The sequence below is a fragment of the Carlito syrichta genome, unplaced genomic scaffold (genome assembly GCF_000164805.1).
Source record: "Carlito syrichta isolate Samal-C Ts95f unplaced genomic scaffold, Tarsius_syrichta-2.0.1 Scaffold288440, whole genome shotgun sequence".
In the NCBI taxonomy this organism is placed as follows: domain Eukaryota; kingdom Metazoa; phylum Chordata; class Mammalia; order Primates; family Tarsiidae; genus Carlito; species Carlito syrichta.
Genome location: NW_007232536.1, coordinates 42,481 through 70,248, shown reverse-complemented (window position 1 = coordinate 70,248; position 27,768 = coordinate 42,481). Strand labels below are relative to the sequence as shown.

Sequence of the window (27,768 nt, the reverse complement as noted above, 5' to 3'; positions counted from 1 at the left end):
TGGGCCAACAGCCCCTCTGAGGAGCTCCTGCAGTCTCACATGCAGCGTTCACTCTGGAGCGCTGGTGGATCCGGATTTCCTTGCGTTCCCCAAAAGCTCGAGGGTCCTGAGCCCTGTCCCAGGCTGGCCGCGGAGTTGCTGGAGTCTGACCTCCACACAGAAGTGGCCTTGTGCTAGACCTTGGAGACCCATTTCTTCCCAGCCCTTTCTAGGTGGAGTGGGAACCCCCACTGGAGAAGGGCAGCAGGGAGAGCATGGAGAAGGGCAGGGCTTCCAGGGGACAGGGTCGCAAGGGACTCCAGGCCACTGCGGCTCTCCATGGGCCAGGGGTTCATCGGGCCTCCCTCTGTCCTTTGCTCATACTCTCCCCAAATGTCCCACGAACTCGGGTGCTGTTTCAGGCTGGAGTTGTGAGCTGGGGAGTCAGAAAGCAGCTGGTGTGACCCTTGTCTCCAGGGAGCTCCCAGCCTGGGACCAGGGAGCAGAAAGATCCCTCCCAAGAGATAGTGGGAGGCACGGGGACCCGCTGTCACTTCACCTTAGGTGAAGGTGGGGTCGAGGGATGGTAGGAAAGGCCTCCTGAGGGCCAGAGGAAATGAGTGTAGGTTGTTCCTCGCCTGTGAAATGGGAAAGGGGGTAATCCCAGCCCTGCTGGCCTCAACGTGGAGCCTCTGGGGAACCTTAGGGAGAGGTTTTCCACAGGCCATGGGCCAGGGGTTCATCGACCCAGCTCCTGCCTACATTCTTCAGACGCCGCTCGAGTGCCCCCACCCACTGGTCCCTCCTGGGGGTCTTGCTGTGTGGGGCAGGTCTGGGTCCTGCCGGCCATGGGACCCCAGGCCAGGATGCCCATGTCCTTTTCCTGACCTGGCATTTCTCCAGCAGGTGGAGACCCAGCCCGGGGTCTCATTTGGGCCTCCTGTGCACACTCACCACAGGGACAGGAAAAGCTTCTCTCGGTTCCCTTATCCCAGTGGTCCAGGCCTGGTCAAGTGGAATCCTGGAGGCAAGACCAAAAAGCTAAGGCCACAAGTATAGAGGGGCCCACAGAGAGTATCGTGTCCATCCCAGTTGTAATTCAGCTGGGGGAAACTGAGGCTCAGGGAGAGTAGGGTGTCTGCCCAGGGTCACTCTGCTGTAGTGGCCAGAATTCAGAGCCCCTGACCCTCCAGCAGGAAGGCTGGGAGTGGCTGGCAGCTGCAGGGCCCTCTCCCCTCAGCACTGAGCAGCTGAGGGCAGGTATGCAGGTAAGTTGTACACTGCTCTGCCAAGCTACTGATGACTGCTCTGTCCTGGGCCTTGTCCCCATCTCACATCATGTCCTGAGGCCATTGTGGCATCTTCCTCTTCCGTATCCCCAGGAGTGCCTGGTGTGGGGCTGGCCCTCAGCACAGGGTCTGGTGGTGACAGGCTCCCCCTGCGACTGGTCTTTGACTGGCCTTGGGAATAGGGCTGTGGTCTGGTGCCCTGCAGGAACGTTCTAGAGAGAGACCTGTCCTGGGCCTGAGAGCCACCTCTTCCTTAGGACCAGGGTATCCCTCTATCGGCACCACAAGCTTCATTCCTATGACCTTTCCCACAGACCACAGAAAATGCCCCTCCACCCCCTCTGCCTGTCTCCTCCCTGCTAATTTAGTGACTTCCTCTGTTGTATAGACGCCTTTATTCCAGAACCCCAGAGAACACAGCTTTCTGTCTGCCAGGCTACCCCCAGCATAATGGTTGGATTGATAAGCCACAGGCCCAGGTCAGGCCTAGGCAAGATGAGAGGCTGGTGGAGGGAGAAGGAGGCGGGAAGTGTGAGCCCAAGCTGGCCTGGGAAAGCACACCCCCAGTGCTCTCCTGGCTCCTGCCCGGTGGGTGCAGGGGTGGCTGCCGTGGGCTGCCGGCTAGCTGGGCTCTCCGCCACCATAGATTTAGCAGGTCTAGTCATGGGTGCCTTTTGGAGTCAGCTCTGGCTGGGATCTGGGTGCCTTGCTGGGCGACCGGGACCCTGTTGGGTCCCGGTCGCACTTTTGGCTGTTATGCAGCCATGATCTTGGTCTGGGCGTAAGATGGAGCTGAATGGCCGTGCCCCTGCTGAACTTTGAAATGGGGGAGAAACCACTTTAAGGACTGGCAACGCATCCTGGTGTGTTAAATCTCTCCTGCCCCCAGGATGAGAGGCAGGCAGAGAGGTACCACCGCAGACCTGGGCAGCTCAGGGCCCTCCTCCTGCTTGGTTCTGAGCAGCCCACCATGTGGCAGAGTCAGGGGATGTGGGCACCCCATCCTCCACCTTCAACACTAGCCCCGGAGATGAGATCACAGACTCCTGGGCCTGTACCCATTTTCCAGCCAGGCCTTCCTGCCTATGGACACAAGGCAGCTGCCATGACCAACTGAGGTCTTATCCCAGCTCTGATCCTAACTTGCTGTGACCTTGTCCATCCTTGCTGTCTCTGGGACTCAGTCTTATCTGTAAAAGCACCCTCTCCGTCTGATATGCTGTGTGGGAATGCCCTACCCCCACTTCTCAAGATGGCTTTGATCTCTCCCCAAATTCCTGATGCGGCTAGGGGCATCGTATGCATTTTTGTTGTTGTTGTTGAGATATGGCCTTTCTCTGATGCCCAACCTGGAGTGTAGTCGTGTGATCATAGCTCACTATCACTTCAACCTCATGGCTCCAGTGATCCTCCCACCTCACCCCCCTGAGTAGCTGAGGCTACAAGCACGTGCCTAAAATTTTGTAGAGATGGGGTCTTGCTATGTTGCCCAGACTGGTCTTGAACTCCTGGGCTCAAATGATCCTCCTGCCTCAGCCTCCCAAAATGCTGGAATTACAGAGCGGAGCAACTGCACTTGGCATATCATATACTTAATTTGATTTATTCTTTGGGCAAACACTCATTGTAAGTCCAGTTCTTGCACTGGAAGCTCAAAGTCTAGTTAGGAAGGATGGAGACCGATGTTTCAAGCACTCACAATGTCTTTTTTTTTTTTTTTATTCGGAGTCTCACTCTGTTGCCCAGGCTGGAGGACAGTGGCACACACATGGCCTTCGCAGTCTCCACCTACTGAGCTATCAGGCAATCCTTCTGCCTCAGCCTTCCAAGTAGCTGGAACTACAGGCACACGCTACCATGTCCAGTTTATTTTTTATTTATTTATTGTAGAGACGAGGTCTCACTAAGTTGCCCAGGCTGATCTCGAACCCCTGAGCTCAGGCAGTCCTCTTGCATTGACCTCCCAAAGGGCTGGGATTACAGGCTTGAGCCACCACACCCAACCACTAAGCCTTTTAAAAATAACATGTTGATTCAGAGCTTTTCAGTTTTGTCCATGAATTTTTAGACTCACTGAGAGTCTTTTCTCTCTTGAAGTTATACTGTGGACATTTCCTCTTGTCAGTAAATATGATTTTAATACTTTGTTTTTAATTTATATTTTTAAATTTTAGATTTGGGGATATGAATGCGTGTTTCTTACATGGGCATGTTGCATACTGGTGGGGACTGGGCCTCAGGTGTCCCCGGTCCCCAAGTAGTGAACACTGTACCATGATAAGTAGCTTCTGAGTCCTCCCCACTTCTCCCTCCCCCTTTCTTCTCTTTCCCTTCTCCCCTCCTCTCCCCTTCCTCCCTCCCCCCTTTCAGTGTCCTCAGTTTCCATCTTTAAGCCCAGTCCATACCCTACTGTAGGCAGCTGACTTTGCAAGTAGACACGTTCTCGCTGTACCTGTCTCTGGTGGTTTTGCCTGAGTCACTTCCTAAAAGCGTAACTACTGGGTCAGAGGACGCTCCTTGTTCCAGCCCTTTGGTGTAAGAGCCAGCCACCCTAGGAGAGCTGTGCTAATCGTGGGCTGTGTTGCACAGCTCCCTTCCGGCGGCATACGTTGTTACCTGGTTGTGTCCCTGCTTCTTCAGGCTCTTCCCTAAAATCCAGGGAGAGAGGGAGTTTGGAAGGTGAGTTTAAGTGGCTTCAGGAGATGAAGGATATCGTGAGGAGAGACAAGAAGCTTAGAAGAGGCCAGTGAAAGCCACGTGCAGGGCAGTGGCTCACACCTGTAATCCCAGCACTTTAGGTGGCAGAGGTAGGAGGACCACTTGAGTCCAGGAGTTTGAGACCAGCCTGGGCAATGTAGTGAGACCCCAACTCTATACAAAAATAAAAATAGAAAAATTAAAAAATGAAAGAAATCAGTGGGGAATGGGAGGAAAGACACCTCCACGGTTTCTTACTCAAGTGACAACATCACTGCTCGAACTTAGCTCCTCCCTATCCTGCCTTTTTTTTTTTTTTTTTCCTGAGTCAGAGTCTTACTCTGTTGCCCAGACTGGAGTGAAGTTCACAATCATGGCTACTGTAGCCTCGACCTGCTGGGCTCAGTTAATCCTTCCACCTCAGCCTTCCAAGTAGCTGGAACTACAGGCATGTGTCACCACGCCCCACTAATGTTTTGACTGATTGTAGAGATAAATGTCTCTGGTCTCGTCAGGTTGCCCAGGCTCACACTGTGACTGCGTCCACCCCGTTATCTCAGCTTGGCTGCCTGATCTCTGCAAGTCTCTTCCAAACTGCAAGAGCTCTCTAATTGACCATTACCTATAGGGAGCACTCTTGCCAGGCAGTGCGCCTACGCTGTAACCTCATGAGCCTCACCAGGACTGGAAACGCTGGTCTCATTCATGTGGTCAGGAACACAGGGCCCATGTCCAGGGTTCAGCGCCCACAGGCAACCCTTCCTGATGGCTCTGCCCTGCATTTGGCACACCCTGCCGGTAGCCAAAACCAGAACCCAAGCCTTCTGATTTCTTGTCCAGAGATCTCTTCTCTGACAGAGATGGAAGTTGGAAGGGGGAAGATCCAGGCCCAGAGGTGCGATGTGTGGGCCTGGTGGGAGGGGGAGGACTAGGTGCCCTGGGTTGGGAGGTCCATCTGTCTCCCGTTCTTTGGCTAGCTGGCACCTGAGGCTGAGAGACCCTGAAGCTGTGGGGAACTCAGGCCACAAGGATGCTGAGCAGGACAGAGCCTCTCCTGGCCCTGCGTGGGGTTCTCAGGGGTGCAGGATGCGGGTGCCGCTTGGCATGTCCCGTCGGGTAGGCACCTGCTCTGTGGGTCCAACTCTCTCTGCACGTGGGCATTGATGTGTCCTGTGTCATCAGCAGGCCACCTGGGGACAAGGAAGAGGGGAAGACAGATGAAGGCCTGGGCCTCTAGACACATAGTCACTCAGCCCAGCCCTCCTTGGGTTGGGATGGGACAGAGGTGGACTCGTTCTTTCCCTAAGGTCCACTGGCCTATGCTCCAGGTCATGCTGCTATTGGTAGTCAGGATCCAGAGACCAGAGGCTGGTGGGAGAGGCAGCCCCAATCATGACTCCACCCTCTGTTAGACTTGAGTATGAAAGTCTTCAGTGAGGAGGCAGCACGTGAGCCTTGAAGGGCAGTAAAGCGTGGATGTGTGATGGGGGAAGGGCGCTGCCAGCAGTCTCAGCACAAGCAAAGGCATAGAGGTGGGCAGCCAAGGGCAACAGGGAGCCACTAAGGTTGACTGTAAGGGAGGGTGTGAAGGAGGCCCTGGTTAGAAGCTGTGGTGTAGACGTCATTCTGGGGTCAGTGAGCCCATCGGAGACATTCGAGCACGTCAGAGCTTGGTTTGGAAGGGTCACTCCAGGAACCTCTGGAACGTGGGAGTGGCTGGAGGTCACAGCCATCCAAGGCCACTCAGCCTGAGTCCCACCACAGGACTTGGGCATGGTGGTCCTTTTCCAGAGGAGGTGTTGTGCTGGCATCTGCCTGGAAGCCCCCGAGAGGGAGCATGGCCAATGGGAGCGATGTGAACTTGGGCGTCTGACCGTGTAGGTCTGGGTCCCTGTTCTGCTGCTCAACTCCGTCAGCACTTTCTCAACCTCCCAGGGCCCCTGAGCCTTAGCTAGGTGATGACACAGGAGGTGGGCAAAGAACGAGATGGCCCGCAGTCCAGCTGGCACATGGTGGGGACCTAGTAAGCAGGCAGTGACAAGGGCCTCAGGGGTGGTGAGGACAAGCCCTTTCCCACAGAGTCTCCTCTTCTGGCGGGTTTAGGGGCTCAGAGCCATCCTTCTGCCTCAATTTAGCTTGTGGAGAGAAAGGGCCAGCCATGCTGTCGGCCTTGTCACCTTTCCCAAGGGGTGGGGTTTTCTCCAGGACGCGTCTGCCTGTCACGAAACGGCTGAACTAAGAGGAGAGTGACCTCGCAGACCTACCAACCTTCCTTCTCTTCTCGTTCCTTCTATCCTCCTTCCAAGAGGGTTGTGAGGTGACCTACTACAAAGGCACAGGCCCCACAAGAGACAAAAGAGGAAAAAGACAGGACCATGTAGCTGGCAGGAGAGGAGAAATGAGATGAAGAACTCTGTCCCAAATGTCCATCGACATTTTAAACACTCCTTTCTCTTGACCCAATAAAGCTCCTTCTAGAAACCTATCTTTGGGAAAGCCTAGAATGAGGGCTGAGTGCTGGACATCATTTGAGTGTCCTTCAGTGGGGAGTGGTGGAGTGAATTATGCCAAACTATGGAGTACTATGCAGCCACACAGCACAACACACATGCACAGCAAGAGACATGTTTATGTCACTAAATTAAAGATGGGTGATTTGGCAGATGGCTACGTTTCATTTGGTTCATATCGTTTTTTAAAATGCTGAAATAAAAATATTAAATTTTTTGTAAAGGCAAGCACCCAAATTTCTGGTAACTCTTGCTCTCCATTCCTACCAGGTACTAAATCCTAGATCCAAGGGTGGCTGCCCCCTTTGGGTGAAGCATGCATTCTCCCTCGGCCACAGTTCCCACCACTCCCTATTGCCTTCCTGATGCCGAGACTGGGCTCTGTACAATTATCACTGCCCTTGTATCGTAGATTTCCTTTTTTGAAATCTAAAATTAATTACTTAATTGACATAAAAATTGTATGTATATATCATATACAGGATGTTGTTTTGAAGTATGTATACAGGTGGCTACATATGTATTATGGTGGCTCATACCTGTCATCCCAGCACTTTGGGAGAGTGAGGTGGGAGGATACTGGAGGCCAGGAGTTTGAGGCCAGGCTGGCAACATAAGCAAGACCTCGTCTGTAAAAAAGAAAAATAATAATATTGAATATGAACACATTATGGAATGGCTAAAGCAGGCTAATTTGCATATGCATTACTTCACATATCTTTTTTCTTGGTGAGAAAAATAAAATCTCTTAGCGATTTTGAAGAATGCAATATATGTTATTAACTATAGTCACTGTGTTGTACAATAGATCTCTTGAGCTTTGTAGCTTTTCTTTTCTTTTTTTTTTAATTCTTGAGTCAGGATCTCACTCTTTTACCTAGGCAGAAGGGCAGTGGCACAATCATGGCTCACCACAGTCTTGACTTTTTGGGATCAATTGATCCTTCTGCCTCAGCCTCCCAAGTAGCTGAGACTACAGATGCATGTCACCAGCCCAGTTGATTTTTTAAATTTTTCATAGAGATGGAGTCTCGCTATGTTGTCCAGGTTGGTCTCAAACTCCTGGGCACAAGTAATCCTCCTACCTCAGTCTCCCAAAGTGCTGGAATTACAGGTGTGAGCCACCACCTCTGGCCTGTAGCTTTTCCCGTAATAGATAAATATTGCACTATTAGTGTCTATCAAAAACAGAGGAACAAAAGGTGAGCTCTGAGGACATGTGTCTCCAGGCAAGTGACAGGAAGCTTATTTCTTTGTGGAAAGATGACTGTGTCCCTGGATTTCACTTGCAAATCCTGAGGCACTTCATTCACTTATTATTTATTATTATGTATTATTTATTATGATGCTGAGATACTACCTGCCTGGTCCCATTTGGGGTTTGCTACCCTTGATTAATACACTAATAACATGATCTTTCCCCTTTCTTTTTGTAAAAAAGCAACTGAAATCACAAAATAAAACTTAGCTCCTTGTATGTATCTTTACGTAAGGAGAGCCTATCACCTTTTGTATCGTGGACTTCTACATTGTTTTGTATTTCTTGGAACAAGCATGCTTTTTTGGTTGTTAGAAAAAGATTATAAATGTTCAGGTTAAAACATTAGACTAGAGGGAAGCTGTAGCAATGGATCACAAGAATGGCCTCTGCTCTTATTGGCAACCTGGGTGAATAGGTGGATGCAGTGGAGCCTGAGCTTCTAGAAGTGTCCACAGGAGAAAGCTGCCTTTCCTAATCCAGGCCCCAGGATAAACCTGTGCTGGGAGGGAACAGAGCTAACAGCCACGGATCAGCAACATCTGCCAGGTCCTAGGCTTGCTGTTTGGGCCATCGCATGAGATCCTTCCACCTCTCTGGGAGGCCGACATTCTTCCTCCTATTATTACTAATTTTTGAGTTGGGGTCTCACTGTTGCCCAGGTTGGTGCTTGATGGCATGATCACAGCTCACCACAGCCTCGACCTCCTGGGCTCAGGTGATTCTTTGGTCTTAGCCTCCCGAGTAGCTGGGACTACCGGTGGGCATGACACGCCCACCTACATTTTTAAAAATTTTTCTGTAGAGATGAGGTCTTGCCATGCTGCCCAGGCTGGTCTCAAACTCCAGGGCTTAAGCGATTCTCCCATCTTGGCCTTCAAAAGTGCTGAGATTATAGGCATGAGCCACTGCTCCTGGCCCCTCCTATTATTCTTTAAGCAGCTTCATAGAGATATAATTTAGATGTCATCAAATTTACTCCTCTTAAGTGCACAGTTCAATACTTTTTAGGAAATCTTCAGAGTTGCACAAACATCTCCACAATCCAGTGTTAGGACATTCCTGTCATCACAGAAAGATCCCTCATGCCCATTGCGTGGTCGCTCCCCATTCCCACCCCCAACCTGGGACAACCACTAATCTGCTTTGTGTCTTTTCTGGATACCTCATGTAAATGGAGTCGTGTAGCACGTGGTCTTTTGCCGCTGGCTCCTTTCCTTGAGCACATCTTTGCGTATCATCTGTGTTGTAGCCCAGGTCAGTACTTTGTTCATTTTCAGGGAGGAGTTGTAGTTCCCTTTATGGATAGACCACATCTTGTTTTTTATAAATTGGAAAATATAGTTTATTTAGAAAGTAAATTAGAGAGAGGAGATTCACCTCTCCAAGGTAGGGGAGGGGCCAAAGCTAAGAAAACATGGCAGCCATAGCTCAAAGAACACATGGTCTGACTAGTGCTTAACAAAGCAACAGCAAATCCACATCTTGGTTTTTCATTCACCAGTAGGTGGACACGTGGGCTGTTTCTACTTTCTGACGATGATAAATACTGCTGCTATGAACACCCATATGCACGTCTTCGTGGGGACACGTGTTTGTGTGTCTCGGGTATATCCCTAAAAGTGGGGCTGCTGGGTCATAGGAGCAATTTACATCTGTCTTTTTTTTTTTTTTTTTGAGTCGGAGTCTCACTCGGTTGCCAGACTGGAGTGCAGTGGCCACTCCCAGCCACCGCAGCCTTGACCTGCTGGGCTCCGGCGATCCGCCTCAGCCTTCCAAGTAGCTGGAATTACAGGCATGCGCTACCACGCCCGGCTGATTTTTTGATTTATTGTAGAGATGAGGTCTCGCTGCCCAGGCTGGTCTCAAACCCGCGGGCTCAGGCAATCCACTCACCTCAGCACATCTAAGTCTTTAAGAAACTGCTCGACTGTCTTCCAACGTGGTTGATCACCTCACGTTCCCGCCAGCACCATATGAGGGTCTGGTGTTCTCACATCCTTGCCCTCCACCACTAGCCGCATTTGTAGATGATTAGAATTCGGCTGGGAGGAGGATGACTTGTCAGGTCACACAAAGGGTGGTGGCAAAATCGAGGTTTTGAGCCCTGGGGTACCTGACTTTCTGCTCTGGCCACAGACTTTAGCAAAGTGCAGAGGTTGGAGGTTCTGAGGAGGGGGAGCAATGGGGTCAGGCCAGGGTCCCGGGGTGTGAGGGCAGGGCTTGGGGTAGTCTGAGGAGTGGCGGCAGGGGGCTCCGTGGCCCTTGGCTCAGTACTCCACTGGGAGGGCACAGGGCTCCAGGCAGGGGCCATCTCTGCTGGGAGGGGCAGTGGATGCCAGCCAGCATGGTCTTGATCTCTACCAATACTCCCAACTCTCTCCCTGGCGCCCTCCCCTGGTACAGCCTGAATTTTCCTCAGGCTGCCGTGTCCCCTTCTGCTGTCCCCCCTCTGGACATGCCCCCCTCGTCCCAGCTGCTGGCTCTCCTGTCCCAGGCCCAAGGTCCTCACCTCTTCCTGCCAAGCTCAGAGCTCACATGCAGCCTAAGTGTCAAAGGGGAGGGCCAATGTCTTCTAGTCCCTCCATCCATCCCAGGGAAGGACCAAGGACAGGACAACCGATCAAGTGGATCTGGCCAGCAAGTGGCAAGGCAACCCCACTTGTCCTGGCCAGCAATACCTTTCCTCTGTCACCTTAGAACAACCACCCTTGCCCCAGGGAAAGGAGGCCCTATGGTGCAAAGGTCCAGACCACCCACCTGAGTTTTCTTTGCAAACAATTTAGAGAACTTGGGGGGGGGAAAGGGACAAGGAAAATATGCATTTATTGAGCACCACTGTATGCCAAGATATCTTCAGATACAGCATTTCTTTCGAACCTCATATCCACCCCGAGAACTGAATCCTTGTCTTTCCCCTGAGGAAGCACTTAGCGGTTCCGTGGCTTGTCCCAAGACTTGCATACTAAGTGTAAGTTCCTGTCCCCACCCACCACACACAGAGAAAGCTGCTTGGCCCTTAACAGCTGGGTGGTGCCCCAGACAGTGCCCCAAGGGTGAGCGGTGGCATCAGGCACAACTGAGTTTGAATCCTGACTCTTCACTGCATGATGTGTGACCTTGGGAAAATGATTGAACCTCTCTGAACTGCAGCTGCCCTGTCTGTGAAACGAGGCTACCCAAACCCATGCTGTGAAGTCTAAATGAGGTACCAGGGGAGGGAGAATATTGCTATTTTCCGGGACTGAAGACTTTCCATGCTGGAGACCCGGGCCTGCTGGCTTTCAGGTTCCCCCAGACCCTTGGGAGGGCTGTTCCCTTGGATCCTTCAACCTGTCCAGTTGGGTCTGTCCCCTCCCCGGGAGGCAGAGGAAGGGCAGAAACCCTGAAGGCACCTGGAGATCTGACCAAACTCCATTAGTCAACCCTGGGGGGGGATGCAAATCCCAGCTAGAATAAAAGCAGGACAGGTCTAGGAGCCCTGCATTTCTAGGACCTCCACCCCTCCCCCAGCTATCCCTCTCCTCTTTCTTGCTGCGTCTGAAGATTTGCTCATCCTTCAAAGCCAAGGCAGACCTCCTCCTCTAGGCAGCCTCCCAGCCTACCCCACCTTCTGGCTTGCCTGCCAGCCCCATAGCTTGGCAATCAAGACATTGTTAGCACTAGCAGGGCTGGGAACTCTGCCCAGGGCAGGGTTGGAGTCCCCTGGGGACAGCCTCAGGCTGGCACGCTGCAAGCTGTGGTCTCTTCCTGCAGAGGAGGCCCTGTGGACAACACGGGCTGATGGATGTGTGCGCCTGCGCATTGACCCCAGCTGCCCCCAGCTGCCTTACACGGTGCATCAGATGTTCTACGAGGCCCTGGACAAGTACGGGAACCTCAGCGCACTGGGCTTCAAGCGCCAGGATAAGTGGGAGCACATCTCCTATTCTCAGTACTACCTGCTTGCTCGCAGAGCCGCCAAGGGCTTCCTGAAGGTGAGGGGCCCTTCGAGGCATGGCCTCCCACCTCCCTGGACCTGTCTTGCAGCCCTAGGCCCTTACGGGCTGTGCGCCAACTCCCTGCCGGACAAGGCCCTCAGAAACAGTAACTGTAGGCCGGGCATGGTGGCTCACACCTGTAATCCCAGCACTTTAGGAGGCAGAGGAGAGAGGATTGCCTGATGGGTTCGAGTCCAGCCTGTGCAACTTGGCGAGACCTCGTCTCTACACTAAGCCAAAAAATTAGCTGGGTGTGGTGGCACATGCCTGTGGTTTCAGCTACTTGGAAGGCTGAGGTGGAAGGATAGCCTGAGCCCAGTGGGTCAAGACTGTGGTGGCCGTGAGTGTGCCACTGCACTCCAGCCTGGGCAATAGAGTGAGACTCTGACTCAAAAAAAAAGAAAAGAAAAGAAATGAGACAGTAACCGTAAGACCACCGCCATTCGCTGGGCTGGTACTATGTGCCAGGCCCTGCATGGAGGAGTTTGCATTGTACTGAGCCCTTACTGTGTGCCAAGCACTTGGTACAAGCTTTGCACAGGCTGCCATATTCAGGGTGGCTGGGAAGCCTGGTGTGCTGGGCTGAGGGGCTTAGAAGGCCCTGGAGGGGGCAGCAAGGGCTCCTAAGTGCTGACCTCTCCTTGGGGACTCTGACCGGGTGGCTCCTGGGAGGGTGGGTCCCCTTCAGTCTGGATGTGGCCCTAGGGGAGTGAGGGCCCCTTCCCTATCCAGCTGACCTGGCCTGTCTGCCTTTGGCCTGGAGCTCGGCCTGGAGCGGGTGCACAGTGTGGCCATCCTCGGCTTCAACTCCCCGGAGTGGTTTTTCTCCGCCGTGGGCACGGTGTTTGCAGGGTGAGTGGCTGGAGGAGGGGTTGGTGGTGGGTAGAGGGTAGGAGAGGGTGGTTCTCTCTTTCTGGAGGTCCCCCTCTTTCCCCCCAACATACCACCTCTTCCCTGGGGCCTGGGCCTGCCTCTGGTGCCCACTCTGCTGGGGCAGCCATGCAGGGTGGAAGGGAGCCCTGCCTGCTCGGGCTGTGGGGACTCTCTGGCGACTACAGATGTAGGGGTAGGGGCAAGAGGGTGGCCCTCTGCCTGACACTCCTCCCGGGTCTCCTGTAGTGGCATCGTCACTGGCATCTACACGACCAGCTCCCCCGAGGCCTGCCAGTACATTGCCCATGACTGCCGCGCCAATGTCATCATGGTCGACACGCAGAAGCAGCTGGAAAAGATTCTGAAGGTTTGGGAAAGGGACAGTGGACACGGGTCAGAGGCCGGGTGTCCTTATGTGCCTCCACGCCAACTCACACAGGACCTCCTGCTCTCTCGCCCTGAGCCACCCCTTATTCTCAACAGCACCTCCCCCCCATCTCGAGCGCATGCGCACATACATATGTCAAGTGAGGCAGGGCAATGGTTACCTACCCATTTACCAGGTCAGGAAATTGAAGTTCAAGGAACGTGTCTCAGGTCACCCAAGAAGTGAGTGGCAGGACCTTGGGCTAGGTCCCCCGTCCAGCCCACCGCCTCCCATGGCTTTCGCCTACTCTCACGCCTACATCTGTGGGGGCTGGGGTCCTCTACCAGTGCAAGAGCCGTGTGCGCGCAGGTGGCTCAAGGCTCTGATACCTTGAGCATTCAAGTCCGAGTGGGGGTGAGGGTTGACCCAAGTTGGAGGCAATGGGGGCAGAGCAGGAGCTTGAGAGTGACTCTTGAGCCAGCGAGGTCTTTTCGGGAACATTGACAAGGCCTCCTGATTTCTTTTAAGGCACGCCCTTGACTGGTTCTGTCCCCACACACACCTGCATGTCCCAGGTGCACCCAACAGCCTATGGGGTGCTCCAGAGCTCCCAGTAGCCGAAAAGAGGCTTCCAGGATTGCCTTGTTGGCTTGCCTCTGATTCTAGGGATGTCACCCGGACCCCTCCTCCCCATCTGTATCTGAGAACGGAGCCAGGGATCTCTGACCTTCCAGGACTGTGGCACCTGGATTCCCAGAGAGGCCAGAGCAGATGCCTCCCCTCATGTCTAGCGGAGAAGTCTCCCGAAGCCTGAAAGAACAAAGCAAGCTTGGGCACGCGGGTTCTAGCAGGGCAGCACACAGTCCTCAGGGCTAAAAGCTCCCTCAGGTGAAGCTCTGAGCAGCCAAAGTCAAGAACTTCTGGCTCACAACAAGGTCAAAAGAGACCCCGGGAAGACCCTAGAGCGGCCCGGGATAGACGCACAAAGGCTTGGTGACAGGGTTCAAACCGAGAGGTGATGTAGGCAAGTGGAGAAACCTACACACTTGGGCTGGTCTGCCAGAGCTCAGAGGCTGTGTGGCCCTGGGGAAACTGGTGACGACAACATGGCCCCTTAAAGGGTTGTCATGAAGGTCGTTCCTAGACCGGAGCCTGGCTCTTGGAGCACGGGTGCTAGTTTGCCAGAGCTGATGCTGCTGTTGTTACAAGGAGCCACCCACAGGTGGCTCCTGGCAATCTTGACATCACCCGCCATCGCTGCCTGCATCTTCACATGGTGTCCTCCCTTCTTGTCTTCCTGTCGTCCTCCCTCAGTGCGTGTCTCTGTGACCAGACTTCCCCTTTTCAAACGGACACTAGTCACACTGGACCGGGTTCCATCTTAACAACTTTGTTTTAACCTGATTACCTACATTCTGAGGTCTTGAGAGTTAGGATTTGGGCATATTTTTTGAGAGGACACATTCGACCCAGATAGCGCCATGTGAGTGCTTTTAAATTGTTATATTGTTTAAGTCTTGACTTTCAGGAGAAGAAAGAAAGGGTTCTTTTTAAGACAGGGAACTTTTAGAACTTGAAGAGACAGGAAAAGGCATCCCATCCAACGCCCCTCTTTCCATTTCATATGCAAAAAAACAGACCCAGAGCACAAGAAAAATATTTATGTCATATTATCTAATATACAGTCTTTTCTACAATTTTATTGTGATAAAATATACATAACATAAAATTTACTATCTTTTTATTTCTTTTTTTCTTTTTTTTTTTGAGACAAGGTCTTGCTCTGCTGCCTAGGCTCAAGCGATCCTTCCACCTCTCCCTCCCCAGTAGCTGAGAATACAGGCACACAGTATTACGTCTAGCTATTTTATATTTTTTATAGAGATGAGGTCTCGCTATGTTGCCCAAGCTGGTCTCAAACTCCTGACCTTAGACAATCCCGCAGTCTCAGCCTCCTAAAGTGCTGGTATTACAGGCATGAGCCACCATACTCAGTCTATCTTAACTATTTTTAGGTGCGCAGTGGTGTTAAGTGCATTCACGTAGTGGTGCAGTCATCACCATTATCCATCTCCAGAGCTCTTCATCCTCCAAAACTGAAACTCTGTTCTCATTAAACACGATCCCCTCCCTCCTGACAGCCACCATTCTGCTGTCTCTTTGCCCACAATGTTATTATAGAGTTGGTTTATTTGAATCAGGAGCTAAACTAGGCCCACATGTTGCATGGCGCGGTCTTCTAGTTTGGAACAAAGCCCTGCCATTGACCCGTGTGTTCCCTAAATTAGCATCACCTGGGAACTGGGGAAAAGTGTAAATTCTTGGGCGGCACCCAGGTCCTGCTGAATCAGAAACCCAAGGTGTGGGGCTCACTGCCCAGTGTTTCACAAGCCCTCTGGGGATTCTGATGCACATTCAGGTGTGAGAACCTCTGCCCGAGACACCCTAGAAACCAGGCCAGCCATCTGGTACAAGCTTTCACGTTCTGAATTGGTCTGACTGCTTCTTCTTGCTGCTGTTTAACCTGTTCCCCTAGCCTCTATATTTCTGTTTAATTCTAAAGACCTGACATATTTCAGATGAAATCTTTTTGGCAAGAGCATACCATGTGGTACTAGGTACTTCCTGGGGCAAGAGGTGCACGGTGGCAGGTGGGATGTCAGCCATGCAGGGCTTCATGGGTGAATTCAGGCGGGGATCTCATGCCCTTCCAGCGTGAAGTTCCTTGTCAGTCTTTCTCTTGAGGGTTTTAGCTGCCATCGATGAGCTTTGCCTGAATGAATGATTTCATAAGGAGTGGCAAAATGTTGACTTTCTAATTCATCAGCCGGAATTCTTCTCCAAAGGAAGAATTTTCTCTCATCACCTGGGGCCCTTTGGTATGTTTGGACAGGGCAGATGTGATAGAATAATGGTCAACTTTGGTGAATGTTCCTCACATATTTGAAGGAACATATATTCTGCAATTGTAGGCGAGAATGTTCTATCAGTGTTAATTATGCCAAGTTGGTTGGTGTGTTGCAGTGTTGTTTAAATCTTCTATGTCCCTATTGATTTTCTGTCTACTTTGTTCTACCCGATTCTGAGAAAGGGAGTGTTAGCATCTCCACTGATTATTGTGGGCTTATCTATTTTTCCTTTTAGTTCTATCAGTTTTTGCTTCATATGCTTTGGAGCTCTGCTATTAGGCGTATACATATTTAGATTATTCTGTTCTCTTGATAAATTAACCCTTTGTCATTAAGAAATGTTCTTCCTTGCTGGAGCGCGGTGGCTCACATCTATAATCCCAGCACTTTGGGAGGCTGAGGTGAGAGGATTGCTTGAGCCCATGGGTTTGAGACCAGCCTGGACAACTTGGCGAGACCTCATCTCTACAATAAAAATGAAAAAATTAGCTGGGTATGGTGGCGCATGCCTGTAGTTCCAGTTACAGAATTAGAGTTCCGGGCTTAGAATTCTGGGTTCAGAGGGTTTCTTTCTTTCTTTCTTTCTTTCTTTCTTTCTTCCTTCCTTCCTTCCTTCCTTCCTTCCTTCCTTCCTTCCTTCCTTCCTTCCTTCCTTCCTTCCTTTCTTTCTTCACTTTAAAGATTCCATTACAAGCCGGGTTCGGTGGCTCAACCTGTAATCCCATGCCTTTGGGAGGCTGAGGTGAGTGGATTGCCTGAGCCCATGGGTTTGAGACCCGCCTGGGCAGCAAGACCTCATCTCTACAATAAATAAAAAAATCAACCGGGCATGGTAGCGCATGTCTGTAATTCCGGCTACCTGGAAGGCTGAGGCGGAAGGATCGCTGGAGCCCAGCAGGCGAGGCGGCGGTGGCCGGGAGCGGCCACTGCACTCCAGTCTGGGCCACCGAGTGAGACTCCAGCTCAAAAAAAAAAGATTCTATTACAGTGCTTTTTGCTTGCATAGTTGTTTGTTTGTTTGTTTGTTTGTTTTGAGTTGGAGTCTTACTTCCTTGCCCTAGCTGGAGTGCAGTGGTACTCTCACGGCCACCCTAGCATCGACCTGCTGGGCTCAGGTGATCCTCCCACCTCAGCCTTCCAAGTAGCTGGAACTGCAGGCATGTGCTAATTTTTTATTTATTGTAGAGACAAGGTCTCACCAAGTTGCCTGGGCTGGTCTTGAACTCACGGGCTCAGGCAATTCATTTGCCTCAGCCTCCCATAGTGCTGGGATTACAGGCTGAGTCACTAGCTTGCATAATTTTTGACAAGGAGTCTTATGATTTCTTAGCTTTGTTCCTCTCCACATAGTGTGTCTTGTTTCTCTGGTTGCTTTTCATATTTTTTTCTTTATCACCGGTTTTCAGTAGTTCCTTTTTTTTTCTCTCTGTCTCTCCCCACCCCTACCCCCTGCCACAACCCAGAGATTGCCTATGAGCAAAAATCTGGGCACTCAGAGACTTATCTCATCCATTTTCCTCTCTCAGGAATGAAGTCCTGAGCAGTCTGAGGTCCAGTGACTAAAATTAATTGCTTACAGTAAGTCCCCTACATATGAACCTTCAAGTTATGAATTTGAGTGATGCACATGTGCATCTTGTTATGTATTTCTTCTCTCCACCAGGTGTCAACAGAACCTGTTAAACACCTTCTATACTGTATACTTGATTGTGTTAGTTGGGTACCTAGGCTGACTTTGTTGGATTTAAAAAAATTGGACTTGCAAATGCACTCTCAGAATGGAGCTTGTTTATATATTGGGAACTTCCTGTATATGTTTTGTCCAGTTTTCTAGTTTTTATAGTGGGAGGAGAAGTGTTACTCTCTTGTGACCTGAATCAGAAGTCTCAGGAATATATTTGAAAAAAAAATCATCATGAGTTCGTACTGATATATCCGTGGGGTGTTAGCTTATTTTCTTTGATTTTTTACATCTTTTCTATCATACCTTCAAATTTTGGTTCCTAATAACATTAACTAAATCTTATGATACACATCAAGTAATTTCAGAGTAGTAGCATCAATATTATTCCCAACAATAAGGCTATTGAATGGTGTTTGGAATTCCCTTTGCCCTTGGAGTTTACAAGGGGGGACCCAAAAAAGATCCAGGAATTTATTTATTAAAAATGGTGTATTTATTCTTACATGTTTAAACTTCATTCACCTTCAAAGTATTTTCTTTTTTTTTTATAATCAATATTTTTTATTATGATGTTGTGGCCATTCATACACAGTTAAGGGTTAGGTATACAAATGCGTTTCATTCAGGCACCCTATTGATAAGAGGTGCTTCCCCATCCCCAGACAGATATTTGCTACCGTTAATCCCATCTCCCTCCCCCCCCATAGTTTCCCACTACTGTCAGTCATTTTCTTATAGTATTAGGTTGGATGTTCAAGGTCCATTACATGAGTGAGAACATGTGATACTCGGACCTTTGTTTTTGTGAGAGGTCACTCAGTATTATAGACTCTAGTTCCATCCAGGTTGCTGCGAAATTCATGATTTTGTTCTTTTTTATGACTGCGTAGTATTCCATCACGTATATGTACCAAATTTTTTAATCCAGTCCTCTTTTGATGGGCAGCATGGTTGCTTCCAGGTTCTTGCTATTGTGAACAATGCTGCGATAAACATACGTGTGCAGGTATCTTTTTTATAGAGTGATTTGAGTTCTTCCGGATATATTCCCAGTAGGGGGATTGCGGGGTCATATGGGAGGTTGATATTTAAAGCTTTTAGGAATCGCCACACTGCTTTCCACAGAGGTTGCACTAGTTTACACTCCCACCAACAGTGTAGAAGTGTTCCCTTTTCGCCACACCCTCTCCAGCAGCTGTTATTTTTTGAGTACCCCTAGGAGGGCAGACACTGAGAAAACTGACTTCGGAATGCAAACAATGAAGAGTCCCCAGAATGAAGGGTCTCAAACTACAAAGTATTTTCTGTTTGATGCAGTACAATCTTTGGACTTGTCAATTTTGATGCTTTTTAGTGCTTCTGCCATTTTTTGTTTCATCTCTTCCACATAGGCAAAAACATTTTCCTTTGAAGACTATTTTCATCCAGGGAAACAAAAAAAGTTGCTCAGGGCAAGATTGGGCGAATAGAGAGGGTGGGGTACAGGGGTCACGCCAGTTTTGGTCAAAAACTGCTGAACACTCAGTGTGGTGTGGGCAGGTGCATTGTCATGGTGGAAGAACCAGTCACCTGTTTGCCACAAAAAAATTAACTGAAGCTGAATTCAGCCTCTAATAACAATGCTAACCGGTACCTAACAGGGGAATCCTGTACTATGAGGGGCCCACTCTCCAAAAGACAATTCTTGGGTGTTTGGGTCCTCCTGTATGCCTCTGAGAAGTAGAAATCAAAGTGCACCTCTATAAAACTCCTTGATGTAATTCTGTGTGTGTGGTTATAGCACCAACCTGGTATAGAGTCTAATTCATTCCTTTCAGATTGTTTTCAAGTTTTAGGAAATTATTTTTTTCCCTTTTTCATATAATTTTGTTTTTCAGATTCTTATAACATTTACATGATTCTAAAGTCAAAATTATATAGGATCTACTCAAAGAAGTTCTGCTCCCTTTCTTCAGTTCTTCTTCCCTTTCTTCCCCTTCTCCGCCAATAGATGATCAACTTAATTGGGTTTTGGTCAAGCTTTCCAGGGTTCCTTTTTGTAAACATGAACATATATGTGCTTGTGCACATCACAAATATTCACATAATATCCCTTTCTTACACAAAGAGAGCACACAATATGCATGTTCTATACATTCCTTATTCACTTAATATATCCTAGAGACTAGGCATGGTGTCTCATGCCTATAATCTCAGCTCTTTGAGAGATCGTGGTGGGAAGATTGCTTGAGCCCTGGCGTCTGAGACCAGCCAGGGCAACATAGCAAAACCTCATCTCTACAAAAAAATCAAAAACTTAGTCAGGCATGGTGGCATGCGCCTGTAGTCCCAGCTACTTTGGAGGCTGAGGTGGGAGGATCGTCTGAACCCAGGAAGCGGAGGCTGTGGTGAGCCATGATCGTGCCACTACACTCCAGCCTGGGTGACAGAGTGAGACCCTGACAATAATGATGATGATGATGGTAATAATAATAGCAATAATAAATCCTAGCAACTTCTCATTCTATATTAGTATGCTCTCCCTCTGAACCCTAGTCCTCTCGCCTTTGCTCATCCACAGTTCCACAACCCCACTCTGTGGCTGGATCAGTTTGTTACCCAAGTCTCAGGTTATTTGGTGGCTTTTCTTCAGCAGGAAGTCATTTCCCTCCCCTTCCCACCCCAACAACACACCTCCTATTCCCACCTTTTCTGTTCCCACATTTTCATGATGGGAAGCTACGGATGAAGGGTGGTCATTGTCCTGCTGGGGTCACAGGTTGGAAACAGAGAACCCGGAGACTTTTGCCACAAAGTGTCTGCCAAGTCGACATGTGGGGCTCTTTCCAGGAAGTGGCAGTTTTCCTGTTGAAATCCAATTTCTCTTTCCCATCAACACAGATCTGGAAACACCTGCCACATCTAAAGGCAGTCGTGATATACAAAGACCCTCCTCTGAGGAAGATGGCCAATGTGTACACGGTATGGGTGGTGGGGTCCTGGGCACCAGGTGGGGCCTGGTGGGTCCCAGTCGACTGACCTGCCCACCTGCCCCCACCTGGACGCAGATGGAGGAGTTCATGGAGCTGGGGAATGAGGTGCCCGAGGAGGCTCTGGACTCCGTCATCCATGCCCAGCATCCCAACCAGTGCTGTGTGCTGGTCTACACGTCGGGCACCACCGGGACCCCCAAGGGTGTGATGCTGAGTCAAGACAACGTAAGACAGATGCCCAGACAGGTGGGGGTGGCTGTGAGTGCATCTGGACCATGACCTTGCCCCAGTAACCCTTGAGGAAGCTCCTCTGGCCTCTCAGGGTTCTGGAATTAGTAAGATGGCCCATCCACCTGTGGTCCAGACCAAGCCCAGCAAATGAGAGGGGAAGGCCTGCCCTGGGGGTTTCCAGGGCCTGAGAGGATGCTGGGGAGGGCACTCACTCTGGGGAGCCCCAGGGGGCCCACAGTTGTGAGCTCTGCCAGGGCTGGCATATGGACCCCACTGAGCCCGCCTACCCGTCCTGCAGATCACATGGACAGCGCGCTATGGCAGCCAGGCTGGTGACATCCAACCAGCAGAAGTCCAGCAAGAGGTGGTGGTCAGCTATCTGCCGCTCAGCCACATCGCTGCCCAGATCTACGACCTGTGGACAGGCATCCAGTGGGGGGCCCAGGTGTGCTTTGCCGAGCCTGACGCCCTGAAGGTCAGTCTGCCTCTGCTGCGTGGCCGTCCGAGACTGGGCCAGGGCACACCCTAGTGTGTCTGTGGGCCTCATGTGTGCATTCGTGTGTGTGCAGATCTCCATGAATTTGTCAGCCAGAATCCTGGCAGTGGCAATTAGCACAGCCTGACTCAAATAAGAAGGGAAATTTCAAACCCAGTCATAGTGTTCTCTGGGTCTGCAATGCCATCAGGGAGGGATGACCTCAGAGTGAAGATGGCCACAGCCCCTCCCTGCAGCCCAGCCTCACAGACCACACCTACTCTTTGGATTCTTATTTTTTTAATTTATTTATTTTTGAGTCAGGATCTTATTCTGTCGCCCAGGCTGGAGTGCAGTGGCACAATCAAGGCTCACTACAACCTCATCCTCCTGGACTCAGATGATCCTTCTGGCTCAGTCTCCTGAGTAGCTGGGACTACAGGTGTTCACAGCCATGCTCAGCTAATTCTTATAGAGAAGAGGTCTTTTTTTTACAGAGAAGAGGTCTTTTTATATTGCCCAGCCTGGTCTCAAACTCCTGGCCTCAAGTGATCTTTCTGCCTCAACCTCCCAGAGTGTTGGGATTACAGGCGTGAGTCACCATGCCTGGCTAGGATTCTTGTTATAACTGGGGAAGAAAATTTTCCCAGAAATTCCTCAGCAGCCTTCCCACCACCCTGCATCTCAGTGGTCCAAACAGTATCATGTGCCTGTTCCCAAACCAAATGCTGCTTAGGGGAATGGGATCATCATGTTTGAGGTAGACTGAAGAAGAGTCCCCATGCCCAGGGCTGGGGACGGGCATGTGGTACTTCCGAAGGCTTGCCACCTGGTGTGTGGCAGCCACCAGGGGTCTGTCAGCAGGGAAGAGTGAGGTGACAGGTGCCACAGGTCATGTGCGAGTGGGGATGGGCATGCTCACATTGTGTGCGGGGGGAGGGGCCGTGTGCTCGTCCATGAGAGTGTCTGTGTGCAGCGGGCCTGCCTGTGCAGCGTGCGCATTCCAGCTCTGGGAGAGGGGCCTCCGGGACCCAGCAGGCCCTGAGTGGCAGGCCTCCCTCTCCCCGCGGTGCAGGGGAGCCTGGTGAACACACTGCGTGAAGTGGAGCCCACATCCCACATGGGGGTGCCACGCGTGTGGGAGAAGATCATGGAGCGCATCCAGCAGGTGGCCACACAGTCGGGCTTCATCCGGCGCAAGATGCTGCTGTGGGCCATGTCAGTGACCTTGGAGCAGAACCTCACCTGCCCTGGCAGGTACAGAGGGCCCCAGGAGGCAGCAGGGCTGGGCCATAACCTAGTGCACACACCAAAGAGGTGACAGGCCAGCTTGTCCTGGCTCCAGTGCCCATCATTTATGGGACCCTTGTGCAGAGGCCCCGTCAATGGCTGGGCTTGAGCACCTGCCCTCTTCCCTGCTGGGGACAGTCCCTTCATCTTTGGGCTCTGGCTGGGCGGGCTGACTTGCTTCCTCTGACATGAAGAAACCAGTCTCCCGAGGCTTCCCGATCTCAGCAGGTGGCCAGAGAAGGGGCCACCATGATGGGGACTTAGCTTTACCAGCCCCATACAGTATCCCAAGTGACCGCAACCACTCCTATCTCTCCCTACACTCTCGTGATTGCTTTATAAATTCCCACATAGAGCTGTGGGCAGGTCAATGGCATCGGTCTGACCTGGTTTCCATTTAGAAGGAATTTCCATCACGTGTGTCTGTGGAACAGTGTGTTTCGTGGGACATGTGTACACTGTGCATCCACAGCTTCATCTACACAGACATGAAGAGTGAATATGCATGAACAAGGCAACTGTGGGCTTCATGGGATCATATGCAGGTTTGCACTTGTGTCCATGAATATACACTTCAAGCCTCTGCACCTGTGTTTTGTTGTGCATGCAATTTACATGCTCTGTGATGCCTGTGCACCCTGACATGGTTAAAGCTGTTTGTCTGACTTCCTGGCTCAAGACACGTTTGCACATAACCACATGCATGCACACCTACATTTGCATGTGTGTTCACAGGCAGGTCCCTGCGTGTTCACAGGCAAGTCCATGCATGTTCATGGATAGGCCCATGTGTATTCATGGGCAGGTCCAGTATTATAGTTAACAACGGGTTCAGCGCTGGCACCAACCAATCAGAACAAACAGCTGGCATGCCCATGCCAGCGTGCACCCACTGAACACACCCTTTATGTGTATGTGTGTGTGTATGTGTGTGTTTTCGCCCATGGACCATTCTCCCTCTCCCATCAGTGACCTGAAGCCCTTTACAACCAGACTGGCAGATTACCTGGTGCTAGCCAAGGTCCGCCAGGCACTGGGCTTTGCCAAGTGCCAGAAGAGCTTCTACGGGGCAGCCCCCATGACCGCAGAGACGCAGCACTTCTTCCTGGGTCTCAACATTCGCTTGTACGCGGGCTACGGCCTCAGCGAGACTTCGGGCCCCCACTTCATGTCCAGCCCCTACAACTACCGGCTCTACAGGTGAGGCCCCAACCCCTCTGGGCTCCTGCGTGTGCCCTGGGGACCCTCCTCTCTGCACACCAATTGAGTCCCAGAGACCTTCCCTTGTGCTCTGGGGCTCTGAGAGCTGACACTGCCAGCTTGGGTCAAGTCCTTGCTTCTCTTTAGTCCTGTGGGTGGTCTCTGCCACTGTGTCATGTCAGTCTATGGTGGAAAACAGCCTGAACAGCCCAGGTGCCCCCCAGACAGGGTTCTCCTGATGGAGCAGTTTTTCTTTGTTCCCTTCCTCCAGCAGGGTGGGATGTGTTAGAGGGTGTTCCAGGATCTTGGATGGCCCAGGGTCTGCTGAGGATGGCAGTGGAGGACTGGCCAGCCTTCTAGTGGGCAGGGAGGGCACTCAGTTCTGGGAGTGATTTGAAGGAACATCTGTTGTGCTTAAATAACTCCCCTCCCAGCCAGCCTATCACAGTGCTCTAAAGCTCTACCATTATGGTTTCATTCATGTATTCGCTCGTTCACCTAAAACCCTTCAACTGGCTCTGCCTTTCAGCTCTAAGACCCCTATCAAAATACAAAAACCTAGGCCGAGCACAGTGGCTCATGCCTGTAATCCCAGCACTTTGGGAGGCTAAGGTAAGAGGATTGCTTCCACCCAGGAGTTTCAGACCAGCCTGGACAACAGAGCAAGATCTTGTCTCTCAAAAAACAAAATTTAAAAATAGCCAGGTGCAGTGGAGCACACCTGTGGTCCCAGCTATTCAGGAGGGTGAGGCGGAAGGATCAGGTGGTCAAGCCTGTGGTGAGTCGTGATCATGGCACTGCAGTCGAGCCTGGGTGTCAGAGTGAGACCCCCGACTCAAAAACAAATAAATACAAAAATCCCGGGAGGGGACACCTTCCAGCCATCAGTGAAGACTAAGAGGTTGGAGATCTGGCTCCCCAGTGGGGGCTGACCCTGGGGTTTGGAGGACACGGCTCTCCCTGACCAGCCTCCCCGCCTCTCCCTCACCAGCTCGGGCAAGGTGGTGCCAGGCTGCCTGGTGAAGCTGGTGAACCAGGACGCGGAGGGCATCGGTGAGATTTGCCTGTGGGGCCGCACCATCTTCATGGGCTACCTGAACATGGAGGACAAGACACGTGAGGCCATTGACGAGGACGGCTGGCTGCACACGGGTGACGCTGGCCGCCTGGATGACGACGGCTTCCTCTACATCACGGGGCGCCTCAAAGGTGAGTGCCCTGGCCAGCCAGCTGGCAGGGGCTCGAGGCTTTGGTGGGGTGTGGAGGAATTCTCCTTCTCCCAGTGCTGTTATTCCTGCTTGAAGAAGGGTCGCTCACCTTCACTGACATCATTTTACTTACTCTGCTTTCCTGTGGGGCCGATACAATTATTCCCCTGACTTACTAATGAGGACCCTCCAGAGGTTGAGCAACTGCCAAGGTCACCCACCTAGTAAATGAAGAAACAAAGCAAGTCCTTCCCGAGGATTCGAGAACATAAATATTATGGTTTTTTGTTTGTTTGTTTGTTTGTTTTGGCGTCCCTGGGTGAGCACGAATATTATGTATTTTTATATACAAACACGGATATGGTGGAGACAAGAATGCAAATCGGATATAAAACTTAAAATAAAACACATGAGACTTCAAAGAGATTTTGCACAGAGCTGGAAATAAGTAGGGGCTCCCTGGTGGGAAGATGCTTACTTTGCCCACGTGGATGTAATTAACCCGTGGCGCCCAGGTTGGAATCCCGCTGGGTTTCACAAGGGAAATCAGCTCTATGAGTGGGTAAACGACCTTGCAGAAGTCACTCAGGCATGTGAGCGACCATGCCCAGGTTCCAACTGATGACCACGGAGGCCTGATCTCTCCAGGGAGGGACAGGAACTCCCGGCGGCCTCTGGGCCTTGGGATGTCCCCGACCAGTACTCTCGCGTAAGACCCTGCCTTGGGAGCGACAGCTGGCTGTCTGGGTGTACCGCGGGCGCCGCCTAGCGTTCTGAGTTGTAATGACAGGTGCGGGAACGCGCATCCCTGCACGGGGAGAGATTGTAGCCAGAAAACAAACAAACGGAATTGGCTCTCCTTTTAGAGCTAGTGTGGTGAGAGGTAGGGGTTCAGATACCTTTCCTCCAAATACACATCCAATTGACACAGCATCACTTCTAGAAAAGTCCATCCTTTTCCCCATTGCCCTACAGTGCCCGCTTTGTCGTCTATCAAGTGACTGCGGGAGGCCTATTTTTGGACTCTATGCTGGTCCATCATTCTTTGGTCTATCCTTCCACCAATCTCCAGTGTCTTACTCTGTAGCTTTATGACAGAGCTAGATTTCTCACTGTGTAAGTCCTAAAACTTTGGGTTTTTGTTTTTTTGGTTTTTTTTTGAGTTGGCGTCTCACTCTGTCACCCAGACTGGAGTGCAGTGGCCGCTCCCGGCCACCGCAGCCTCGACCTGCTGGGCTCCGGCAATCCTTCCGCCTCAGCCTTCCAAGTAGCTGGAACTACAGGCTCGCGCTACCACACCTGGCTAATTTTTTAATTTTATTGTAGAGATGAGGTCTCGCCAGGTTGCCTAGGCGGGTCTTGAACCCGCGGGCTCAGGCAATTCACTCACCTCAGCCTCCCAAAGCACGGGATTACAGGCTGAGCCACCAAGCCCGGCAAACTTTGGTCTTTATTCTCAAGCCAACCTTGGCTATTCTTGGACATTTGCATTTCCATTTAGAATCACTGTATCAATTTCCTAAAACTGGCTGGAATTTGGTTTTGGTTTCATTTACTCTATAGACTGATTTGGTGAGGATGTACATCTTTACAACACTGAGTCTTTCAGTCCATTAACATGGTATACCCATCCCTCCATTTACTTAGGTCTTCTTAAATCTCTCCCAGTAGCATATTGTAGTTTTAGTGTAGGGATTTATGCACATCTTTCCTTATATTTATTTTTTTTCTTTCTTTCTTTTTTAAAAACTTTATTTGAGTTGAGTTGGGATCTCACTCTGTCACCCAGGTTGGAGTGCAGTGGCACACTCATAACTCACAGCAGCCTCAGCTTCCTAGGCTCAGGGGATCCTCCCACCTCAGCCTCCTGAGTAGCTGGGACTACTGGCAGGCACCAGTACACTTGGCTAATATTTTTAAATTTTTGTACGGATTAGGTCTCACTGTGTTGCCCAGGCTGATCTCAAACTTGAACACCAGTCTGGGCTCAAACAGTTCTTCCACCTCAGCCTCCCAAAGTGCTGAGATTACAAGCATGAGCTACCACGCTCGACCCCTTATATTTACTTTTAACATTTTATTATGCTATTGCAAATAGTGCACTTGAAATTTTTTTGTTTTTCATTTTTTTGCTGCTGATACAATTGTGTTTCTTGATCAGTCCCTATATCAATTCCAGTAATGTGTATATTTTTTGGAATTTTTATGGACATAATCATATTCTCTTCAAATAATGACAGTTGTATTTCTTCCTTTCAATTTCTTTCTTTCTCTTTTTTTTGATTTGGAGTCTCACTCTGTCATCCAGGCTGGAGTGCAGTGGCCGCTCCCGGCCACCGCAGTATTGACCTGCTGGGCTCTGGCAATCCTTCTGCCTCAGCCTTCCAAGTAGCTGGAACCACAGGCACGGGCCACCATCCTCGGCTAATTTTTTGGTTTATTGTAGAGACATGGTCATGCCAAAGTTGGCCAGGCCAGTCTCGAACCCCTGGGCTCAGGCAATCCTCTCTCCTCAGCCTCCCAAAGTACTGGAATTACAGGCATAACCCACCACACCCAACCCTTTCCATTTCTTATGAAAATATTTTCTTAGGCCAGGTACTTTGGGAAGCCGAGGTGAGAAGATTGCCTGAGCCCACAGGTTCGAGATCAGCCTGGGCAACTTGGTGAGACCTCATCTCTACAATAAAAATAAAAATAAAAAATTAGCCGGGTGTGGTGGCACATGCCTGTAGTTCCAGATACTTGGAAGGCTGAGGTAGAAGGATCACCCGACCCCAGCAGGTCAAGGCTGCAGTGGCCATGAGTGTGCTGCTGCCCTCCAGCCTGGGCAATAGAGTGAGACT

At 50.8% G+C, this 27,768-nt stretch overlaps 1 protein-coding gene across 2 annotated transcripts in view; it reads left to right on the top strand.

Moving 5' to 3' along the window:
* ACSBG1 (acyl-CoA synthetase bubblegum family member 1) overlaps window positions 1-27,768 on the top strand; it is a 63,558-nt gene that overhangs the window by 28,831 nt on the left and 6,959 nt on the right. The window contains exons 3-11 of one of the 2 annotated variants that reach the window (XM_008053770.2): window positions 11,490-11,710; window positions 12,489-12,565; window positions 12,833-12,953; window positions 20,427-20,507; window positions 20,594-20,743; window positions 21,048-21,224; window positions 22,300-22,481; window positions 23,484-23,714; window positions 24,706-24,923. In XM_008053770.2, the coding sequence (XP_008051961.1) occupies window positions 11,490-11,710; window positions 12,489-12,565; window positions 12,833-12,953; window positions 20,427-20,507; window positions 20,594-20,743; window positions 21,048-21,224; window positions 22,300-22,481; window positions 23,484-23,714; window positions 24,706-24,923 (1,458 nt within the window). Of the gene's footprint in view, window positions 1-11,489; window positions 11,711-12,476; window positions 12,566-12,832; window positions 12,954-20,426; window positions 20,508-20,593; window positions 20,744-21,047; window positions 21,225-22,299; window positions 22,482-23,483; window positions 23,715-24,705; window positions 24,924-27,768 lie in introns of both variants that reach the window. The other variant, XM_008053769.2, reaches the window with a different exon arrangement.